Raw genomic sequence first — 21,255 nt, forward strand, 5'->3', positions numbered from 1 at the left:
CAAAGCTACAGTAATCAAGAGAGTATGGTACTGGCAGAAAAACAGAATTATAGATCAATGGGACAGAATAGAAAGCCCAGAGAGAAACCCACGCACATATGGCCACCTTATCTTTGATAAAGGAGGCAAGGATCTATAGTGGAGAAAAGACAGCCTCTTCAATAAGTGTTGCTGGGAAAACTGGACAGCTACATGTAAAAGAATGAAATTAGAACGCTCCCTCACACCATACACAAAAATAAACTCAACATGGATTAAACACCTAAATGTAAGGCCCGACACTATCAAACTCTTAGAGGAAAACATAGGCAGAGCACTCTATGACATAAATCACAGCATGATCCTTTTTGACCCACCTCCTTGAGAAATGGAAATAAAAACAAAAGTAAACAAATGGGACCTAATGAAACTTAAAAGCTTTGGCACAGCAATGGAAACCATAAACAAGATGAAAAGACAACCCTCAGAATGGGAGAAAATATTTGCAGTTGAAGCAACCGACAAAGGATTAATCTCCAAAATATAGAAGCAGCTCATGCAGCTCAATATCAAAAAGCAAACAACACAATCCAAAAATGGGCAGAGGACCTAAATAGACATTTCTCCAAACAAGATATACAGATTGCCAATAAACATATGAAAGAATGCTCAACATCATTAATCATTAGAGAAATGCAAATCAAAACTACAATGATATATCCTCTTACACCAGTCACATTTGCCATCATCAAAATACCTACAACAGGGCTTTCCTGGTGGTGCAGTGGTTGAGAGTCCGCCTGCTGATGCAGGGGACGCGGGTTCATGCCCCGATCTGGGAGGATCCCACGTGCCGTGGAGCGGCTTGGCCCGTGAGCCGTGGCCGCTGGGCCTGCGGGTCCGGAGCCTGTGCTCCACAACGGGAGAGGCCGCAGCAGTGAGAGGCCCGCGTACCACAAAAAAAAACCAAAAAACAAAAAACTACAACAATAAACGCTGGAGAGGGTGTGAAGAAAAGGGAAACCTCTTGCACTGTTGGTGGGCATGTAAATTGGTATAGCCACTATGGAGAACAGTATGGAGGTTCCTTAAAAAACTAAAATTAGCACTACCATATGACCCAGCAATCCCACTACTGGGCATATACCCTGAGAAAACCATTATTCAAAGAGAGTCATGTACCAAAATGTTCACTGTACCTCTATTTACAACAGCCAGCACATGGAAGCAACCTAAGTGTCCATCAACAGATGAATGGATAAAGAAGCTGTGGCACATATATACAATGGAATATTACTCAGCCATAAAATAAACAAATTTGAGTTATTTGTAGTGAGGTAGATGGACCTAGAGTCTGTCATACAGATTGGAGTAAGTCAGAAAGAGAAAAACAAATACTGTATGCTAACACATATATATGGAACCAAAAAAAATGAGAAAAAAAAGGTCCTGAAGATCTTAGGGACAAGATAGGAATAAAGACACAGACCTACTAGAGAATGGACTTGAGGATACGGGGAGGGGGAAGGGTAAGCTGGGACAAAGTGAGAAAGTGGCATGGACATATGTACACTACCAAACAAAACAGATAGCTAGGGGGAAGCAGCTGCATAGCACAGGGAGGTCAGCTTGGTGCTTTGTGACCCCCTAGAAGGGTGGGATAAGGAGGGTGGGAGGGAGGGAGATGCAAGAGGGAAGAGATATGGGGACATATGTATATGTATAACTTTCACTTTGTTATAAAGCAGGAACACACCATTGTAAAGCAATTATACTGCAATAAAGATGTTTAAAAATTTTTTTTAAAGAATCAATTACTTTTGAAAAAGATTTGATAATCATACAGCTACCTTTATTAGCAGGCATTGCATAAAAATGGGTTTTCAGCATTTCTTAATTGGACCACCTCCAGTAGAAATTGCAAAGACGTCACTTGACTTAAGAATATAGCCTGGTGTTCCATTCCTAAAGGCACTATTATGCTAACAATAAATCTGAACAAGACTGTAGACAGAGTGTGGGTTGTGATGTACTCAATATTCATCACACTCTTACCCAAAAGAATATCCATTATGTGCTTCTGGGATCCTTGAGCAAGGCAGGTTTATTACACCTGCCAATTTTCATGGATTTGCTGTGTGATACTTCGTTTTCTTTGAAGAAATCTTGGTCACAGTGCAAATTTCCATGCTTGTGGCTTTCTTTTTCAGGTAGTTCAATTACTCTGGTTCTCAGTTCAATAGAAACTATGTTTGAAATAGAGTAAAATTCAAGCCATCATACATACTTTTCAGTGTCTCCTTATCACAGACCCCTGATTGTGAGTATTTAGAAGAAGGTACATTTTCTCCAGATTCACGTTAAGTCTACTCCATTCGTAAAATGGCATGCTGTGCAAAAACACTGACAAAACAGTTTTTTTTTTCTTCATTGGTATAATCCCTAGAAACAAATTGATTCAAGTTTTAAGAATCAATTACTCTGGAAGAAGTTTTGAAAATAATATAACTACATTTATTGGTAGATATTACATAAAAATAGTGGCAGGAACAACATCTTATAATTTTAGTCTCAGTTTATTCCTCAAGAGTAATTAATACAGTGAGAGAAAGTGGCTCATTAGGCCCTGATGACATAATACAATAGTTACATGCCTACAGGAGGCCTTTAATCCTGCTTTGCCAATAAATGTGACTAGCTTCCTGTTCACGTCCTTGAATTATTCAGTTTATCTCTGAAAAAACTGAGTCTCATATTGCATAAGCAGTACTTCTTCAGGACTAACCAAAGAGATGTTCAGTCATAGTTTTACAAGATATGGACAAAAGTGTTTGGCCATAGGAAAACAAATACAAATGGCACACAAATGAGCCACATACATTTATGAACCAAATGTGATGTTTAAAAAACTACCATTTAAGCTATAATATTTTCTTAAGGTAACAAAGTTAAAAGAATTTATTAGGCAGAAATTCTAAAGGTGATATTAGTAAATCCCTTATAACTAGTGATGTTTGCTATTTCCTATTAGGTTTGAGTCTAAAATACCAGCCATTTGACCTTCATTGACACTACTCTTAAGGACAGCAGGGTTTTATGAGGTTCTTGGTTTAAACTTGTGCTGTCTCTAAGCCTGGGTAACTCATAACATATATAGCACAAGGTTTAGCTGATTATCACTTTTACCCTACTAATCAAGTATTTAGTATTTTAAAAAATATCAAATTTTTAAAGATTTGGACTTAAATTGTGAAATCTGTCTGTAATTTATCAAATTTTATATGAAAATCATAGTGAGATGAAAGACTTAAATGAATAATAACATATAGTACATTCTGCGCCTTTTTTTCACCATTGGAAAATTTAACCCTTAACCACATCGGTAAACCTTGGGTTTCTTACACATGTGACATTCTAACATCAACAAAATCTGATCCTACATGATTTTTCAGCTTCTGCTATACCCTACAGATTTGTTCCAACCACTTCATTTACTATTTATTTAAGAATAAAATATTTTTTCATGAAAACTTCCCGTACTTCATGAAAACTTTCTTGGCTACAAGAAAAGAAAACAAGAGTTGTAGGTTTTCCTCCATTGATCAATGTGGTCTCCAATTATCCCATTAATGTTATGTTTTTTCCAACCCTGAGACATAGATCGTTCAGTAATTTGGGGGCTAAAAATCAACCTTTTGAGTCTATATTAAACCTCTTGATGCTTTTTATCCTTCCAGGAAATATTGTGCCTTTTCTCCATTCCTTTATTTTCTCTATCCGTCATTCCCTTCCCAGCAGGGAGTAGGTATTTATCTCAGGTTGAATTCTATTTCTAATCTAACTCCTTCACTAATATTCACTAACATACGTAAAAAACAATTTTTAACCTGTATTAGACAAGATTCTTTCCTTCACAAGGGACAGAATTTCAATGGAAATTAGCCTAAAATAGGAAAAAGGCACCTTATTGGTTTATATTACTTAAAGTTCAAAACATAAATTTATGAAATTGTGCCTTTCTTCCCTTGGATTGTTCTGCCTCTGTATGAATTTCATTTCCAGGCTAACTCTTCCTTCATAGCAGTCCTTGGTACATCTTTATACTAACTAGAACAGCACAGATGCAATGTCTTTCTGTCATTTTAATTTAGCAAAAGCACAGGGATTTGTTCAAATGTAATATATCCTGAACCAAATAGTATGGTGAGGGAGGATGGAATATTGCAGTTGGCTGATCATGAGGGTATACCAATCTCACTCAAACTACAAAGACTGATAGGAAAGATTAGTTTCCCAATAAAAATCAAATATTCTTTATCAGAGGAAGCAGAAATGGATTGAGGCTTGACAAAAACACCAGATGTCCTCTTAGAACATTTCCATGTTATGTGCTCCCTACTGTGTTTTTCAAATAGCAAGTTGTACTTTCTCTATTGCAATTGTTGACTTACTTGCTTGTTTCCATTTTTAGGCTGTAGGCTGAAGAGGACAGGGACCATGGCCCTCTTATCGGTGAAGGTCAACATCTAGCTCAGTGCCCGGCACATCTAAGGTACTAAAACTGTCTGTTGAATTGAATGGAACTGCTTTATTTAATTAATTTGATAAATATCTACAAACCATATGCTAGGCAATGGAGAAACAGCAGAGAATAAAACAGATAGAAATCTCTGCTCTCCTGAAATTTACTTTCAAATAGGGCATAGTTTGAAACTTTCAAATGTTATTAGAGTTTCATCTCTAAAATTCTACGATAATAACATAACATAGGGGCAATCGTATAGGGATACACCGGAACAATTATTCCTCAGAGGAAATTATATGACTAAACTTCTTCTACCTGATGATAATCCGAATAGGACCAATGCATTGGATCTAATTCATTCATTCATTCATTCAAAGAGTATTTACTGAATCCCTACCAAGTTCCAGGAAGATACAGTGCCAGCTCTCCTGGAACGTAAAGGTTAGTGAGGAAAAAACATGTTGCATTAGTTTCCTGTGGCTTCTCTAAAAATTATAGCTTGGTGGCTTAGAACAACACGCATTTATTTTCTCATGGTTCTGGAAGTCCGAAGTCCAAAATGGCTTTCACAGAGTGGAAACCAATGTATCCACAGGGCCATACTCCCTCCAAAAGAGAAAACATCTGTTTCCTTGCCTTTTCTAGCTTCTAGAGCTTCATTTCTCTCATTTCTTGGCTTATGGTCCCTTCCTATATACTTAAGGTCAGCAGCACAGCACCTTCAAATCTCTCCTCTTTTATCGCGTTGTCTTCTGCTCTGTGACAAATACCCCTTTGCCACCTTCTTACAATGGCATTTCTGATTTCCCACTCAGTTATTCCAGGATAATCTATCCATCTCAGTATCTTTAACTTAGTCACATCTGCAAAATCAATTTTGCTACTTAACATAAAAGTCACAAGTTCCAGACATTAGGTCCTAAATATCCTTGGGGGCAATTATTTAGCCTACCACACACATTAATGAAATAAAAAGTATATAATTTGCAATCATGTTTCTTAATTTTTTCTCATAATATTTTAAAAATATTAAAATAGAACAATAGAATTTTTAAATACCCATAACTTCAAAAATGTTCCAGAACCATAAAGTGTGTCTGGGTAGATCAGGGTTCATGGTTAAAACTTAAAGGCCAATGTTCATAGTAAAGGAGTTAGATGAAGTAAAGTTAATTAAAAAAAAAAAAAAGAAAGAACAGGAGAAGAGATTGGGGGCAAAATTTTAAATTTTAACTTAGAGCGTGGAGAGATTTAAAATGTCAACATTTTGATAAGACTGTAATCGTAAAAATAAGAAGGAAAAAGCACATAATTGTGAAAGATTTGCTGGCCTTTCAGAATGAATCAAAGGCAAGTTTTGGAAAAACAAAGAAGTTATTACACATACGCACAGGAAGAGTAGTATATCATTAGAGAATCTAATCTTCTAAACTAGCGTAGTATCTGCAAGTAGGGAGACACACCATGAAATCTCTAAAAACAACAGGCAGATTTAAAGCAATACTGTCTTGTGTATATCATTATCAGCATCCTTACCTCTGGGGCAATGTTTAGCTCAGATTATCTTATTTAAATAGCTATGGCTTAAAAAAAAAGATCCAATCTGTTCTTTCACAAGAAAATTGTACACCAAGGATATATGATTATTTTTCCCTTTAGGATAAAGCAAAAAGACATGTTGAATCACATACGGTTTCAATAAAAAAAAAGTTAACAGAAAAACTGGAGGATTTTACAGATCTGATATGTGCTCTGAAACTAATAATTTAATTTTTTTACCATAAAAGTTCTTCCAGAGATACTGTGTTGATTCAATATAGATATTTAAAGGGCAAAATGTTAATGTTAAATTTTGACGGGAAGCTGAAACTTGAGGATATAAATATAATCTTTATTCGCATATGTATAATTTGGGGGTAACTTGATGCAGCTTTTTTTTTTCATCTATTACAAAAAATATATTGTTCTTTAACTCTGATTCTTTGTTACAGAGAGTTAGAAGTGACATGAATCAAAATAATGTTATAACGTTGAATAAACACAATATGGCTGTAGCACTTCTAACCACTAGATTTTCTAGTAGTGAAAATACTTTTATTTAAATGGTTTTCTGATTCTAATAGTTGTTTTCTGCATATTTTAGCCTTCTCATAGCTTTTACGATTAGAAATCTTTCCACTTCTTAGAATTGTCATGAAATATTTGTCTCTTACAATTACTGTGTTTCTGGCTTGTAAGTTACTATGTTTGTTCCTGTGTTTCTCCCAATATATTAGGGATTTGTCATGAACATTGGAAACTTCAATAGTACCCACTACCACAGTTGATGGGAAGCAGTATGTTGTAATAGAAGAGCTGCTCTGACAGTCAGATGACCTGGACAGTATCCGTGCTCTGTGGCAACTCACATAGGTAAGCTTGAAAATTCAGAACAGAATTCTGTGTTCTTAATAGACTGTGGATGATTATGTACAAAACCAGCTACTAGTATCCCTTTACTGTTTCCATGCCCCTTTACAGTGTAACTTTGTGGCTTTTCTATCAAGCGATGCAGTATATTTTTATATCCCTTAAATCTGGACCGATTGTGTGACTTGGAATTGTTAAAAGAATGCAGCAGAAACGACATTGTGTCAGTTACAAGCCTTGACATTAAAAAAACTTGCATACTTCTGATTTCTCTTGGAACTCTGAGCAGACACTATGTAAAGGAGCTCAGACTCACAGAGGATGAAAGAACCCTTGGCTCAGGACAGAGGCAGCCCAGTGGTCTCAGCTGAGAATATCCTGGACTAGCCAGATCCCAGATGACCCAGTAGCTAACCACAGATGTAAAGTACTCAGGCAAAATCAAAAGAATAGCTCAGTTGATCCCATTTAAAATTGCCAACCTACAGACTTAACTAAATACATGGTAATTTGTTATTTTAATCCATTCAGATGTGGGATGGTTTATTACATGGCAAAAGCTAACTGATACACAGACTTAATATATTTTAGTTGAGTGAAAGAATATATCATTGAAATGGAAAGAAAAAAAATTTCTGAAGTTATTCTACTTCTGATGTGAAATTCTATATTACTTTTTCTTCTATACCAATATAGCTTTCTATCCATACCAAATTCTAAATTTGAGGGAAAATATACATTTCTATTTTAATTTTTAAAGACCACTCTAAAGGAAATAAAAAAGAAATATTCTTCATAGTTTATTGATGAGAAAATTACTTAATCACATTTTTTACTATAAAAATTTCATATGACAATTTTAATTGAAATAATCTTAGTTCTGTTTAAAAATGGCACTTGATTTATTTTTTAAGGATTAAACTCTCTATATTAGCCATAGAGATTACCTTCAAAATTTTATCATTTTAGTCATTTAAATAACATAAGTATTTTGTATTTGAAAATTGCTTTCCCTGAAGAAAAATATAAAATGCCAATAGATTATCAATCAAAACTCATAATAATAGAACACTTTACCTGCATAAGTATTTATGAGTGTCAGCAGAATTACCAATTTCCAAAGCAACCTCATTTCCTCTTTCTGAGGTCAAAATTTCTCCCATACAATCAGCCGGAAAGAAGATGTCTATCTTCCAGTCTGAAAGAAAAAAAATTGTCATGAAATGACAAATATACAAACATGCATATTGTAAAGTATGTATGAATTGTTGCATATTCATTCAAGTTGATATTAAAATATTAACCTAAATAAAGCAACCTGAAGGTCTACTTTATATATATATATATATATATATATATATATATATATATGTGTGTGTAGTTTGTAAATTTCCATAATTTCAGCTCATATTTCCATAATTTCAATTCATACCTTAGAAGTACATGTCATTTACTATAAAATTTGCTGTAGTAGTTTATGGACTAGAGTACAATTCAATTGAATGTATTCTATGTGGATTAAAACTTTCATGCGTATAATTTTAAATTTGGTTCATTTTGAAATGTTAGGATTAAAAACATGTTAAATCAACTCTCACAATTCTGTTGGTGACTTTTATTTTTGATTTTACACCATTAGGAATAAGGTAAGATATTACTCTATCTTATATATATTAACAGTGATTTTAAACATTTCATGGATTTTTAAGTGTTTTTTAAAATCAGTATTATTCTCATTATATTGAGAATATATTCATTGGGAAACATTATTTTCCTATTGTTACTAGAACTAAAATTAATATTATGCTACAAAATTTCTGCTGGAACTCAATTTCTGGAAGTATTATCTTTCAAGTGTGAGACATACTTTTCCTTTGTGATCACATCACAATTTTCTCTAATTTATTTTGACATTTAAGCTTTCCAGTCATAAATGAAATCAAGATAAAGTGTTTGTTCAGCCTTTACTCCAAAAGTGAAATCTAGTAAGCAGCTCATAAAGCTCATAATCTCAAAAAAGTATAGAATAAACTCATGTAGGTCACATTTGATAAAATTATTATATATCAAATGATAGGATCCTTTGGAAACTTTTAACTTAGTGCAAATATATTTTCTTGAAACTTCAAATATCTCTTGGAAGCATGTGGATTTTAGGTGTAAGTCTAGTAAAAAAAAATTTTTTTTGGATCATTTCCTGATATATTTTTAAACTGTAAAAATCTTTCATTTCTTTCTGTTACTAGTTACTTCAAATTAAACCCCAAACAATGACCATATTCAACTTTAAGTCTTTATAAAATTCAAGTTAAATGTTTTCAGATTTACTCTAGGAATAAAAATCAAAAAGTAAACAATATTCAGGTCAGTATGCTATGCTGAGTTGACAATGTCCTTCCAGAAATTCTCTCATATCTTACATCATCTTTCCATTCTCTTTGACACCACAGGTTCTAAGCTCTTAACCCCTTACATTTAAGTGAAATTATACACTATATCCATTCATTAATTTATATTTTTTAAAGAAATATTTATTTATTTATATGTATTCTCTGCCAGACATTAGGTACTTTGGTGTTAGTAGTGAATCTAAAACCCTTCATTTCTAACCTTGAGGTCTTGCCATCTTTCAAAAGACACAGACTTTTAAGAAAAACAGCAAAATCACACACACACACACACACACACACACACACACACACACACACACTGATAAATAGTTAGGTGTGGTACATATGGTAATACTTTGAAGAAAACAAATGCAATCTTTGAGATCTATGAGGTGGGGTTCAAGTAGTATTTTTGAACGGAGGCTTGAAAAATGAGTATGCTTTAGCCAGGCAAAGATTACATGTACATGAGGTAGGGAGCATAGGAGAGCAGGAATTAAGATAGGTAAGATGTGGAAGGAGACTACTAGCTGTCTAAGCAAAAGGGAGAGAGTGTGACAAGGTCCTGAAGCAGGCCTGAGTTTGCATTTTCAAAGACCTGACAAAGATCCACTTTGCTATTCAGAAAGACAGTGACATGAGACAAGGTTGGAGAAGGACAGAGGTTAAACTATGGGCCATGTTGACGAGTATGGATGTTGTACTTCCACGTTATAATGAGGATTTTTAAGCAGGACAGAATCAATTTAATATACATCGTACAAACATCACTGGCTGATGTGGAGAATGGAAGGGGTGGAGTAAAAAGTAAAAACTTATTATTACCAATTTATTTGATGGGCATTCATTATTTTTTCCAGCCAAACAATTCTTCCCCCTTCTTCTGATAAAAGCTCTGTGGTTTTTTGGTTTTGTCTTTGTTTTTTTTAGAAACCACCTCCCTACACACCCTCAGTCCATATAATGAGAGTGAGATTTCCTTCACCTCCTAGCTCCAGGGATGAGGATGTGACCAGGGCTATGTCAATCAGGAATCCATTCCCCTGGCTACAATTTTTGTAAAAGGATGGGCATGTAGCCTAAGCCAAACCTGTGACAACAAAGCCAAGACCTTTGTCAATAATATTAAGACAATTAAGTTGTTAAGATATAATCTGTTGATCCAATGTAATACAAAATTTTGCAAGTCCTATCTTGACCCAATTTTGAAGGCATGGCTAAAAACTCTCAATTCCCCTTAGCAGACAGTTTGCTGAGTCCCCACCCCAACTTCTTCCCTTATCAGGCCCTGACACTTCTGGGTTATAATGCACACAAACCAATTTCCAGAGGCCTCCAGTTACCTAACAACCAGGAATGTCCCTTCTTCCTAGGACTGACAGAATTATTCAAAATACTCAATCTCAAGGATGCCCTCAAAACTTAGCTAACACTACCTCACTTGCCATACATTAGCTGCTCTTATCCTGTCCGTACATAGTTTTTTTTTGTTTTGTTTTGTTTTGTTTTGTTTTGTTTTGTTTTTTTTGTGGTACGCGGGCCTCTCACTGCTGTGGCCTCTCCCATTGCGGAGCACAGGCTCCCGACGCACAGGCCCAGAGGCCACGGCTCACGGGCCCAGCCGCTCCGCGGCACGTGGGATCCTCCCGGACCCGGGCACGAACCCGTGTCTCCTGCATCGGCAGGCGGATTCTCAACCACTGCGTCACCAGGGAAGCCCCGTACATAGTTTTTATACATAAGTCTCAGCTTGCTATTATCTTGTCCCTGGGTATACTTACGTGAATACCCCTTCTCTCATTTGGATCTGTAGGAAACAAGAGTTTTGCTTCATATATCCCAGTTTCACATATCTGAGTGTTATTATGTTGTGTTCCTCCATCTAAAGAACCTGTGGTCATAGCTGATATCATGAAATTATGAAATGCCATGCTTAAAATCTGGAATTCCCAGATGTGAATGAATAAGATAAAATTTTTGCCCTATCCAGTTCGGGTTTTGATTTTTTTTGTCTCTTTCAAACAAAATCATCTGACTACTATATTCATTTTTCAGCCTGAATTTATATAAAGTTTTTCTTAAAGACTCCAGTGCAAACTGACATGATATATACCCCTTGAGCCTCATATTTATCAAAGACTCCATTATATTGCCAGCACTTTCATATATTATCTTGAAGATAAAGCTGTATGTAATACTTGCTCCTAATACATGGTATGGTATGTAATGTAGAGCTCATAGGTATTCAGTAAGTAGGTGTCTGGTTTGTATTTGACAACCAAACAATCTAGTATTATGAAGAAAAAGACTAAACTGGGAATCTAGAGACTGTTTCTACTACTGTCTTTCTCTTAACCAGCTTATTAATTTGGGGTGTTTCATTTATAATCACAATGATTGTCAGCTTCCTCCTATGAAAAAGGAAGGGTTTGACCTAGAGATCACCCTTAAATTTCTTCCAACTCTAATAATCTAAGATTGTTTGATTCAATCAGGTATCTAACTTCATAGCACATATTTCCCTTTTTCATCTGATTGCTTATCAACATCCTGTAATGAGGGCAAAGTCCAAGAGATATTTTATTTTGCAGTGCTCTATAAAGATAGCCTAAATAGCTAATATTTATGCATCAGTTGCCATTTGTAAAAGTTCCATTTGTAAAAGTTTAAAATGCCTGAAGAAGGAGAATACACTGGCTCAATGAGAACAATCCAGATAAGAAGAGTCTGGTTATTTACTCATAGGAAAAAGGGATAGAAATATTCAGTAGCTAAAATTTATGCTGGGCACTGACATGCAAAATAGCCACAGGAATTATTTCTAGGTTGCTAGAATCCTAAAGATTGCTTGAGGCAAAATAAAGGAGGCCGGTATATAAACTTAACTTAAAAGAACTTCCCGAAGCTCTAAAATAGTTTCAAAAATGCATCACCAGCACTTTGTTTTAGATGAGGTTTATAAACCATGCAATCTTTAAATATCATTTTGGCCTGGAGAAGTGGGTGTCTTGGTTCATAACCCAGCTGCTGAGGTTATTGTTCTATTATTACTGGACAAACTTGTCCCCTCCAGACCATATGTGTTTCTTTTTCCTCTCATGGAATTTCTCAGTGCAAAAGTAACAATTTCAAGCACTTCAACACAAGAATATGTGTAGGTACACAATCTCTTTCTTGTAATCCCCCCCCAATTTTTTTAAAATCTCTGAAAGTTGAAATACCCTTGTAAGTTGAGTGGCAAAATTAATTTGGTGGTAAAATCTGTACCAAATTAATGTGAGGTTGTTTAGTCTCTTTCATCCAACTTAGCATGAATATTTAGGTTTTGCTGTTGAATAGAAAGTGTTGGTTGATGATAGAGCTGTTCAGCCCACTGAAGGTATTGTCTAAATACGTGTAAATTTGAACCACATTGCCTTTCTAAAGACCAAAGTAGTGATCAGCAAACTGAAATCTTCTGACCAAATTCAGTCTTCTGCCTGTTTTTGTAAATAAAGTTTCGCTGGAACCCAGCATACCTGTTTATTTATGTACTGTCTATGGTTGCTTTTGTGCTACAAATGCAGAGTGGAGTAGTTGTGCCAGAGACCTTATGGCCCTCAAAACGGAAAATATTTACTATCTGACCCTTTATAACCTTAGGGCTTCTGGAAGTTCTGTTGCTGATCTCTGGTCTAATATATTCTAAAGTCTAAGAACATTTGGCTGTGAAGATTTCAGGTAAAGGAATGTGGAACTCTATTTCTCTAACCCCATGTATACATACTCAGCAAGAATTGCACATGTTTAGCAGAAAAACTAAATGGATCTTGTTTTTGAAGTAGCTTTGGACTGTATCGTACCTTAATAGGATATCTTATTACCGCGTGTCCCCAGTCAGCATCTGACCCCAGATGGCACAGGAGACAAGAGTTCAGAGACGATTGCTGTGACTGTGAGTTTGTACCTAAGACTGATTGTTCTTAACCCACACAACACAAACTTTTCCTTCGTTTGGTTCAGAGTAACCCATTATTTTTTCAAATAGAAAGCCATCACTCAATCTATTTCTTGGCCATAAAACCATTCATCAGTCTATGAATGTGCTACACATGCTCCTAAACCAGGAGTGATTAAGAAGTTAAGTATTGGCTGGACTTTAGGTAATAGAGTAATTCTGGGAGGTTGTTGCCATGTTAAATTGTGGTGTGCCCAGCAGTTATGGGAGACAATGGGTGTTACCAAAAGAGAGATAGAATGCATCTCTGCTGTTCAGCTTTTACAAAAGTACCTTCCAACTTCTCTTTGCACTGGGAACTAGCAACATTTGCTTAAACAAAACGGTGGGTGGGGCTTCCCTGGTGGTGCAGTGGTTGAGAATCCGCCTGCCGATGCCGGGGACGCGGGTTCGTGCCCCGGTCCCGGAAGATCCCATATGCTGCAGAGCGGCTGGGCCCGTGAGCCATGGCCACTGAGCCTGCGCGACCGGAGCCTGTGCTCTGCAACGGGAGAGGCCACAACAGTGAGAGGCCCGCGTACCTCAAAAAAAAAAAAAAAACAACCAAAAAAAAAAAAAACGGTGGGTGGATGTGCATGTATAGCTTTGTAACAAGCCTTCGAAAGGGGCTCATGAAGGATTCTACTTAGTACTCAATAACTACACTTACAAGCTACAGAGAATGCCTAAGATAACCTAACACATCACATTGAATGACAGAATAAAAGCATGAGGAGTTATTCTTGTCTAACTGTCTCAACTTGATGCTCTTTAATATCTGTAGATACATCTATGTGACACCAATTTGGGTGACAGACAATTTTGTTAATCAGTACATACAGTGTATAAAAATCCTCAGGTCTATTACATATTGTACCTGTTTCTTGCCCTTTTTGCATGATCTGAAATGATTTTCTCACTTTGGTAGTAGGAAAAAGAAGCAACTACTCATTGGCTTTGGTGGTCACTATAAATACAGGATAATAGAATGACCAATGGAGGAAAATTACTTACAATATTGCCCACTTCTCTCTATGTGTATTAACTGTGCTGCGTTTTTTTTTACACATCTTTATTGGAGTATAATTGCTTTACAATGGTGTGTTAGTTTCTGCTTTACAACAAAGTGAATCAGTTATACATATACATATGTTCCCATATCCCCTCCCTCTTGCATCTCCCTCCCTCCCGACACTCCCTATCCCACCCTTCTAGGTGGTCACAAAGCACCGAGCTGATCTCCCTGTGACATGCGGCTGCTTCCCACTAGCTATCCACCCTACGTTTGGTAGTGTATATATGTCCATGCCACTCTCTCACTTCGTCAGAGCTTACCCTTCCCCCTCCCCATATCCTCAAGTCCATGCTCTAGTAGGTCTGTGTTTTATTTCCATCCTACTCCTAGGCTCTTCATGACATTTTTTTTTTCTTAGATTCCATATATATGTGTTAGCATACAGTATGTTTTTCTCCTTCTGATTTACTTCACTCTGTATGACATACTCCAGATCCATCCACCTCACTACAAATAACTCAATTTCGTTTCTTTTTATGGTTGAGTAATATTCCATTGTATATATGTGCCACAGCTTCTTTATCCATTCATCTGTTGATGGACACTTTGGTTGCTTCCATGTCCTGGCTATTGTAAACAGAGCTGCGATGAACATTTTGGTACATGCCTCTTTTGGAATTATGGTTTTCTCAGGGTATATGCCCAGTTGTGGAATTGCTGGGTCATATGGTAGTTCTATTTGTAGTTCTTTAAGGAACCTCCATACTGTTCTCCATAGTGGCTGTGTCAATTTACATTCTCACCAACAGTGCAAGAGAGTTCCCTTTTCTCCACACCCTCTCCAGCATTTATTGTTTGTAGATTTTTTGATGATGGCCATTCTAACCGGTGTGAGATGATATCTCATTGTAGTTTTGATTTGCATTTCTCTAATGATTAATGATGTTGAGCATTCTTTCATGTGTTTGTTGGCAATGTGTATATCTTCTTTGGAGAAATGTCTATTTAGGTCTTCTGCCCACTTTTGGATTGGGTTTTTGTTTTCTGTATTGAGCTGCATGAGCTGCTTGTAAATTTTGGAGATTAATCCTTTATCAGTTGCTTCATTTGCAACTATTGTCTCCCATTCTGAGGGTTGTCTTTTGGTCTTGTTTATGGTATCCTTTGCAAAAGCTTTAAATTTCATTAGGTCCCATTTGTTTATTTTTTTGTTTATTTCCATGTCTCTAGGAGGTGGGTCAAAAAGGATCTTGCTGTGATTTATGTCATAGAGTGTTCTGCCTATGTTTTCCTCTAAGAGTTTGATAGTGTCTGGCCTTACATGTAGGTCTTTAACCCATTTTGAGTTTATTTTTGTGTATGGTGTGAGGGAGTGTTCTAATTTCATACTTTTACATGTACCTGTCCAGTTTTCCCAGCACCACTTATTGAAGAGGCTGTCTTTTCTCCACTGTATAACTGTGCTGCTTTAACTTGAAAAGAAATCATTGTTTCAAGTGCATTACTCCTAATGGGCTTATTCTTCCTCTACTTACAGCAACATTGCTTTGACATTGAAGAATTTCATAGCAGAGATTAAGATCCATTTTCAGATGGCATGTTCATCATCGGAACAAATGTGCTCAGCACTAATTGCCCTTTTGTTTTTAATTGACCACTTAATTAACTGCACTAGATAAATTAAAAATCTGAAATCCATTTTCTTCAGGTAGCCCCACTGTTTTATTTCAGTATGATAAAAATCTGTGGCCAGATAGAAGGGAAGATGCTTAATAATTTTACAACAGATTTCCAACCTCAGCTTTCATGGAGTTATTTACTATCAAACTAAATCAATAATAAATTTAAAAATGAAATATTTATGATCTGAAAAATCTGATTTAGACTAGGAAACCCCAACTGCCTTTAAGTCAGGCAAAGTAGCAAGATAAATCATGCCATCACAGTCTTTGTTTTCAGAATATAATGCAATCACTTATGGTAATTGTTATGCCAGCTCTCAAAATAGGCAGTCATAATAGATGATAGATTAGCAGAAAGATATAACACAGCATGTTTAATGCAATCATAGAAGAAACATCCCTTCTTTTCTTCAAGGAGGCATGATTACATGTTAAGTTGTTAACAGCATGAAATAAATGCAAATATGTTTGTTATGAAAATAGTTAGAATCATTTCTACATTTTTCTTATTAGAGAAACCAAGCTGTACAACTTAACCTAATCATCAATACAGTCTATCTCATATGGCTTTTGCTTGAGGCAGTGGAGTCTTACTGAAAGAGACCAACATGAAGAAATTAGTTTTCTAAGTGATAAGAAATCATCCTTTCAATGAATTTCAGAAATGAAAGAAAGTACAGATCTTCTTCGATTTACAATGGGGTTATGCAACAATAACCCCAATGTAAGTTGAAAATATCGTAAGTCAACAATGCATTTAATACACCTAAACTACTGAGCGGCATAGCTTAATCTAGCCTACCTTAAACATGTTCAGAACACTTACATTAGCCTACAGCCGGGCAAAATAATCTAACCCAAAGCCTCTTTTATAATAAAGCATTGAATATCTCTTGTAATACATTGAATATTGTATTGAAAGTGAAAAACAGAATTGTTGTAAGTGTATCAGTTGTTTACCTATGTGATTGGGGGACTGACTGGGAGCCGTAGCTGCCCAGCATCATGAGATAGGAGCCTACAGCATATTGCTAACCTGGGAGAAGATCAGCGTTCAAAATTCAAAGTAAAGTTGAATTTGAAACATCATACGTTGGGGTCCGTCTGTGTAGAGATAATATTGCTTTCATACGGGAGGAAACTGAGGCCTCAAAGGAGTAAATAATTATCCCTATTCAGTTCATGACCTAGAATGAGACCTGAGGGTGGATCCCTGATAGAGAGTCCTCCCTACTACATGCCCCTTTTGATCTGTGACACTGGACATGTCACCTAAGTGTAGCTTCAGCCTCTGTGAGCCTATTCTCCCAACTGAAAAATGCAGGTAATTATGTCTCATAGAAATGCTCTCAGTATCTCTATTAGTCAGACTAAGAGAACCAGGGTGGGTGATAATGTACTTTGGAGGATTTGTAATGTCAACTCTCATCTCTGAAAACGGTGACAAGAAATATTTGCTGTTCAGGTAAACCTAACTTTATTAGACTTACTACAGAAATTGAGACTATAACTTGAAATAGACTTACTACTGTCTCAGAAGGGGAAGTTATGGATGATATTTATAGGATTTTATGGCCTGAGGTGAGTGATATTAAGGTTGATCTTACAAGATGAAGAACTGACTAGAAATAGGCAGAGTTCATGGTGTAATAACTTTAGACTGACAGGCGCCATGAGGTTAGACTCTTTTTTTTTTTTTATAACATCTTTATTGGAGTATAATTGCTTTACAATGGTGTGTTAGTTTCTGCTTTACAACAAAGTGAATCAGTTATACATATACATATGTTCCCATATCTCTTCCCTCTTGCGTCTCCCTCCCATCCACCCTCCATATCCCACCCTTCCAGGTGGTCACAAACCACCTAGCTGATCTCCCTGTACTATGAGGCTGCTTCCCACTAGCTATCCACCCTATGTTTGGTAGTGTATATATGTCCTTGCCACTATCTCACTTCGTCACAGCTTACCCTTCCCACTCCCCATATCCTCAGTCCATGCTCTAGTAGGTCTGTGTTTTATTCCCGTCCTACACCTAGGCTCTTCATGACCTTTTTTTTCTTAGATTCCATATATATGTGTTAGCATACGGTATTTGTTTTTCTCTTTCTGACTTACTTCACTCTGTATGACATACTCCAGATCCATCCACCTCAGTACAAATAACTCAATTTCGTTTCTTTATATGGCTGAGTAATATTCCATTGTATATATGTGCCACATCTTCTTTATCCATTCATCTGTTGATGGACACTTAGGTTGCTTCCATGTCCTGGCTATTGTAAACAGAGCTGCGATGAACATTTTGGTACATGACTCTTTTCCAATTATGGTTTTCTCAGGGTATATGCCCAGTTGTGGGATTGCTGGGTCATATGGTAGTTCTATTAGTAGTTTTTAAGGAACCTCCATACTATTCTCCATAGTGGCTGTGTCAATTTACATTCCCACCAACAGTGCAAGAGGGTTCCCTTTTCTCCACACCCTCTCCAGCATTTATTGTTTGTAGATTTTTTGATGATGGCCATTCTAACCGGTGTGAGATGATATCTCATTGTAGTTTTGATTTGCATTTCTCCAATGATTAATGATGTTGAACATTCTTTCATGTGTTTGTTGGCAATGTGTATATCTTCTTCGGAGAAATGTCTATTTAGGACTTCTGCCCATTTTTGGATTGGGTTGTTTGTTTTTTTGTTATTGAGCTGCATGAGCTGCTTGTAAATTTTGGAGATTAATCCTTTATCAGTTGCTTCATTTGCAACTATTGTCTCCCATTCTGAGGGTTGTCTTTTGGTCTTGTTTATGGTATCCTTTGCTGTGCAAAAGCTTTAAATTTCATTAGGTCCCATTTGTTTATTTTTTTGTTTATTTCCATGTCTCTAGGAGGTGAGTCAAAAAGGATCTTGCTGTGATTTATGTGAAAGAGTGTTCTGCCTGTGTTTTCATCTAAGAGTTTGATACTGTCTGGCCTTACATTTAGGTGTTTAATCCATTTTGAGTTTATTTTTGTGTATGGTGTGACGGAGTGTTCTAATTTCATACTTTTACATGTACCTGTCCAGTTTTCCCAGCACCACTTATTGAAGAGGCTGTCTTTTCTCCACTGAATATTCTTGTCTCCTTTATCAAAGATAAGTTGACCATATGTTTGTGGGTTTATCTCTGGGCTTTCTGTCCTGTTCCATTGATCTATATTTCTGTTATTGTGCCAGTAGCATACTGTCTTGATTACTGTAGCTTTGTAGTATAGTCTGACGTCAGGGAGCCTGATTTCTCCAGCTCCATTTTTCGTTCTCAAGATTGCTTTGGCTATTCGGGGTCTTTTGTGTTTCCATACAAATTGTGAAATTTTTTGTTCTACTTCTGTAAAAAATGCCATTGGTAGTTTGATAGGGATTGCATTGAATCTGTAGATTGCTTTAGGTAGTAGAGTCATTTTCACAATGTTGATTCTTCCAATCCAAGAACATGGTATATTTCTCTACCTATTTGTATCATCTTTAATTTCTTTCATCAGTGGCTTATAATTATCTGCATACAGGTCTTTTGTCTCCTTAGGTAGGTTTATTCCTAGACATTTTATTCTTTTTGTTGCAGTGGTAAATGGGACTGTTTTCTTAATTTCAATGTCAGATTTTTCATCATTAGTGTATAAGAATGCCAGAAATTTCTGTACATTAATTTTGTATTGTGCTACTTTACCAAATTCATTGATTAGCTCTAGTAGTTTTCTGGTAGCATTTTTAGGATTCTCTATGTATAGTATCATGTCATCTGCAAACAGTGACAGCTTTACTTCTTCTTTTCCTATTTGGATTCCTTTTATTTCTTTTGCTCTTCTCTGATTGCTGTGGCTAGATACTCCAAAACTATGTTGAATAAGAGTGGTGAGAGGGGACAACCTTGTCTTGTTCCTGATCTTAGTGGAAATGGTTTCAGTTTTTCACCATTGAGGACGATGTTGGCTGTGGGTTTGTCATTTATGGCCTTTAATATATTGAGGATAGTTCCCTCTATGCCTGCCTTCTGGAGGGTTTTTATCATAAATGGGTGTTGCATTTTGTCAGCAGCTTTGTCTGCATCTATTGAGATGATCATATGGTTTTTCTCCTTCCGTTTGTTGATATGGTGTATCACGTTGATTGATTTGCATATATTGAAGAATCCTTGCATTCCTGGAGTAAACCCCACTTGATCATGGTGTATGATCCTTTTAATGTGCTGTTGGATTCTGTTTGCTAATATTTTGTTGAGGATTTTTGCATCTATGTTCATCAGTGATATTGGCCTGTAGTTTTCTTTCTTTATGACGTCTTTTTCTGGTTCTGGTGTCAGGGTGATGTTGCCCTCATAGAATAAGTTTGGGAGTGTTCCTCCCTCTGCTATCTTTTGGAAGAGTTTGAGAAGCATAGGTGTTAGCTCTTCTCTAAATGTTTGATAGAATTCACCTGTGAAGCCATCTGGTCCTGGGCTTTTGTTTGTTGGAAGGTTTTTAATCACAGTTTCAATTTCAGTGCTTGTGATTGGTCTGTTCGTATTTTCTATTTCTTCCTGGTTCAGTCTCAGCAGGTTGTGCATTTCTAAGAATTTGTCCATTTCTCCCAGGTTGTTCAGTTTACAGGCATAGAGTTGCTTGTAGTAATCTCTCATAATCTTTTGTATTTCTGCAGTGTCAGTTGTTACTTCTCCTTTTTCATTTCTAGTTCTGTTGTTTTGAGTCTTCTCCCTTTTTTTCTTGATGAGTCTGGCTAATGGATTATCAGTTTTGTTTATCTTCTCAAAGAACCAGCTTTTAGTTTTATTAATCTTTGCTATCATTTCCTTCATTTCTTTTTCATTTATTTCTGATATGATATTTATGATTCCTTTCCTTCTGCTAAATTTGGGTTTTTTTTTGTTCTTCTTTCTTGAATTGCTTTAGCTTCAAGTTTAGGTTGTTTATTCGAGATGTTTCTTGTTTCTTCAGGTAGGATTGTATTGCTATAAACTTCCCTCTTAGAACTGCTTTTGCTGCATCCCATAGGTTTTGGGTTGTCGTGTCTCCATGGTCATTTGTTTTTAGGTATTTTTTTGATTCCCTTTTTGATTTCTTCAGTGATCACTTCGTTATTAAGTAGTGTATTGTTTAGCCTCCATGTGCTAGTATTTTTTACAGATCTTTTCCTGTAATTGATATCTAGTCTCATAGTGTTGTGGTCAGAAAAGATACTTGATACAATTTCAGTTTGCTTAAATTTACCAAGGCTAGATTTGTAACCCAAGATATGATCTATCCT

The 21,255-nt window shown here is 36.2% G+C and overlaps 1 protein-coding gene across 2 annotated transcripts in view; it reads right to left on the minus strand.

Annotated features, from left to right (window-relative positions):
* CNTN6 (contactin 6) overlaps positions 1-21,255 on the minus strand; it is a 304,375-nt gene that overhangs the window by 228,342 nt on the left and 54,778 nt on the right. For both annotated transcript variants that reach the window (XM_067043597.1, XM_059075379.2), the window contains exon 2: positions 7,991-8,111. In XM_067043597.1, the coding sequence (XP_066899698.1) occupies positions 7,991-8,045 (55 nt within the window). In that variant the 5' untranslated portion in view covers positions 8,046-8,111. The remainder of the gene's footprint in view (positions 1-7,990; positions 8,112-21,255) is intronic.

This window comes from Kogia breviceps, chromosome 10 (genome assembly GCF_026419965.1).
Source record: "Kogia breviceps isolate mKogBre1 chromosome 10, mKogBre1 haplotype 1, whole genome shotgun sequence".
NCBI classification, from domain to species: domain Eukaryota; kingdom Metazoa; phylum Chordata; class Mammalia; order Artiodactyla; family Physeteridae; genus Kogia; species Kogia breviceps.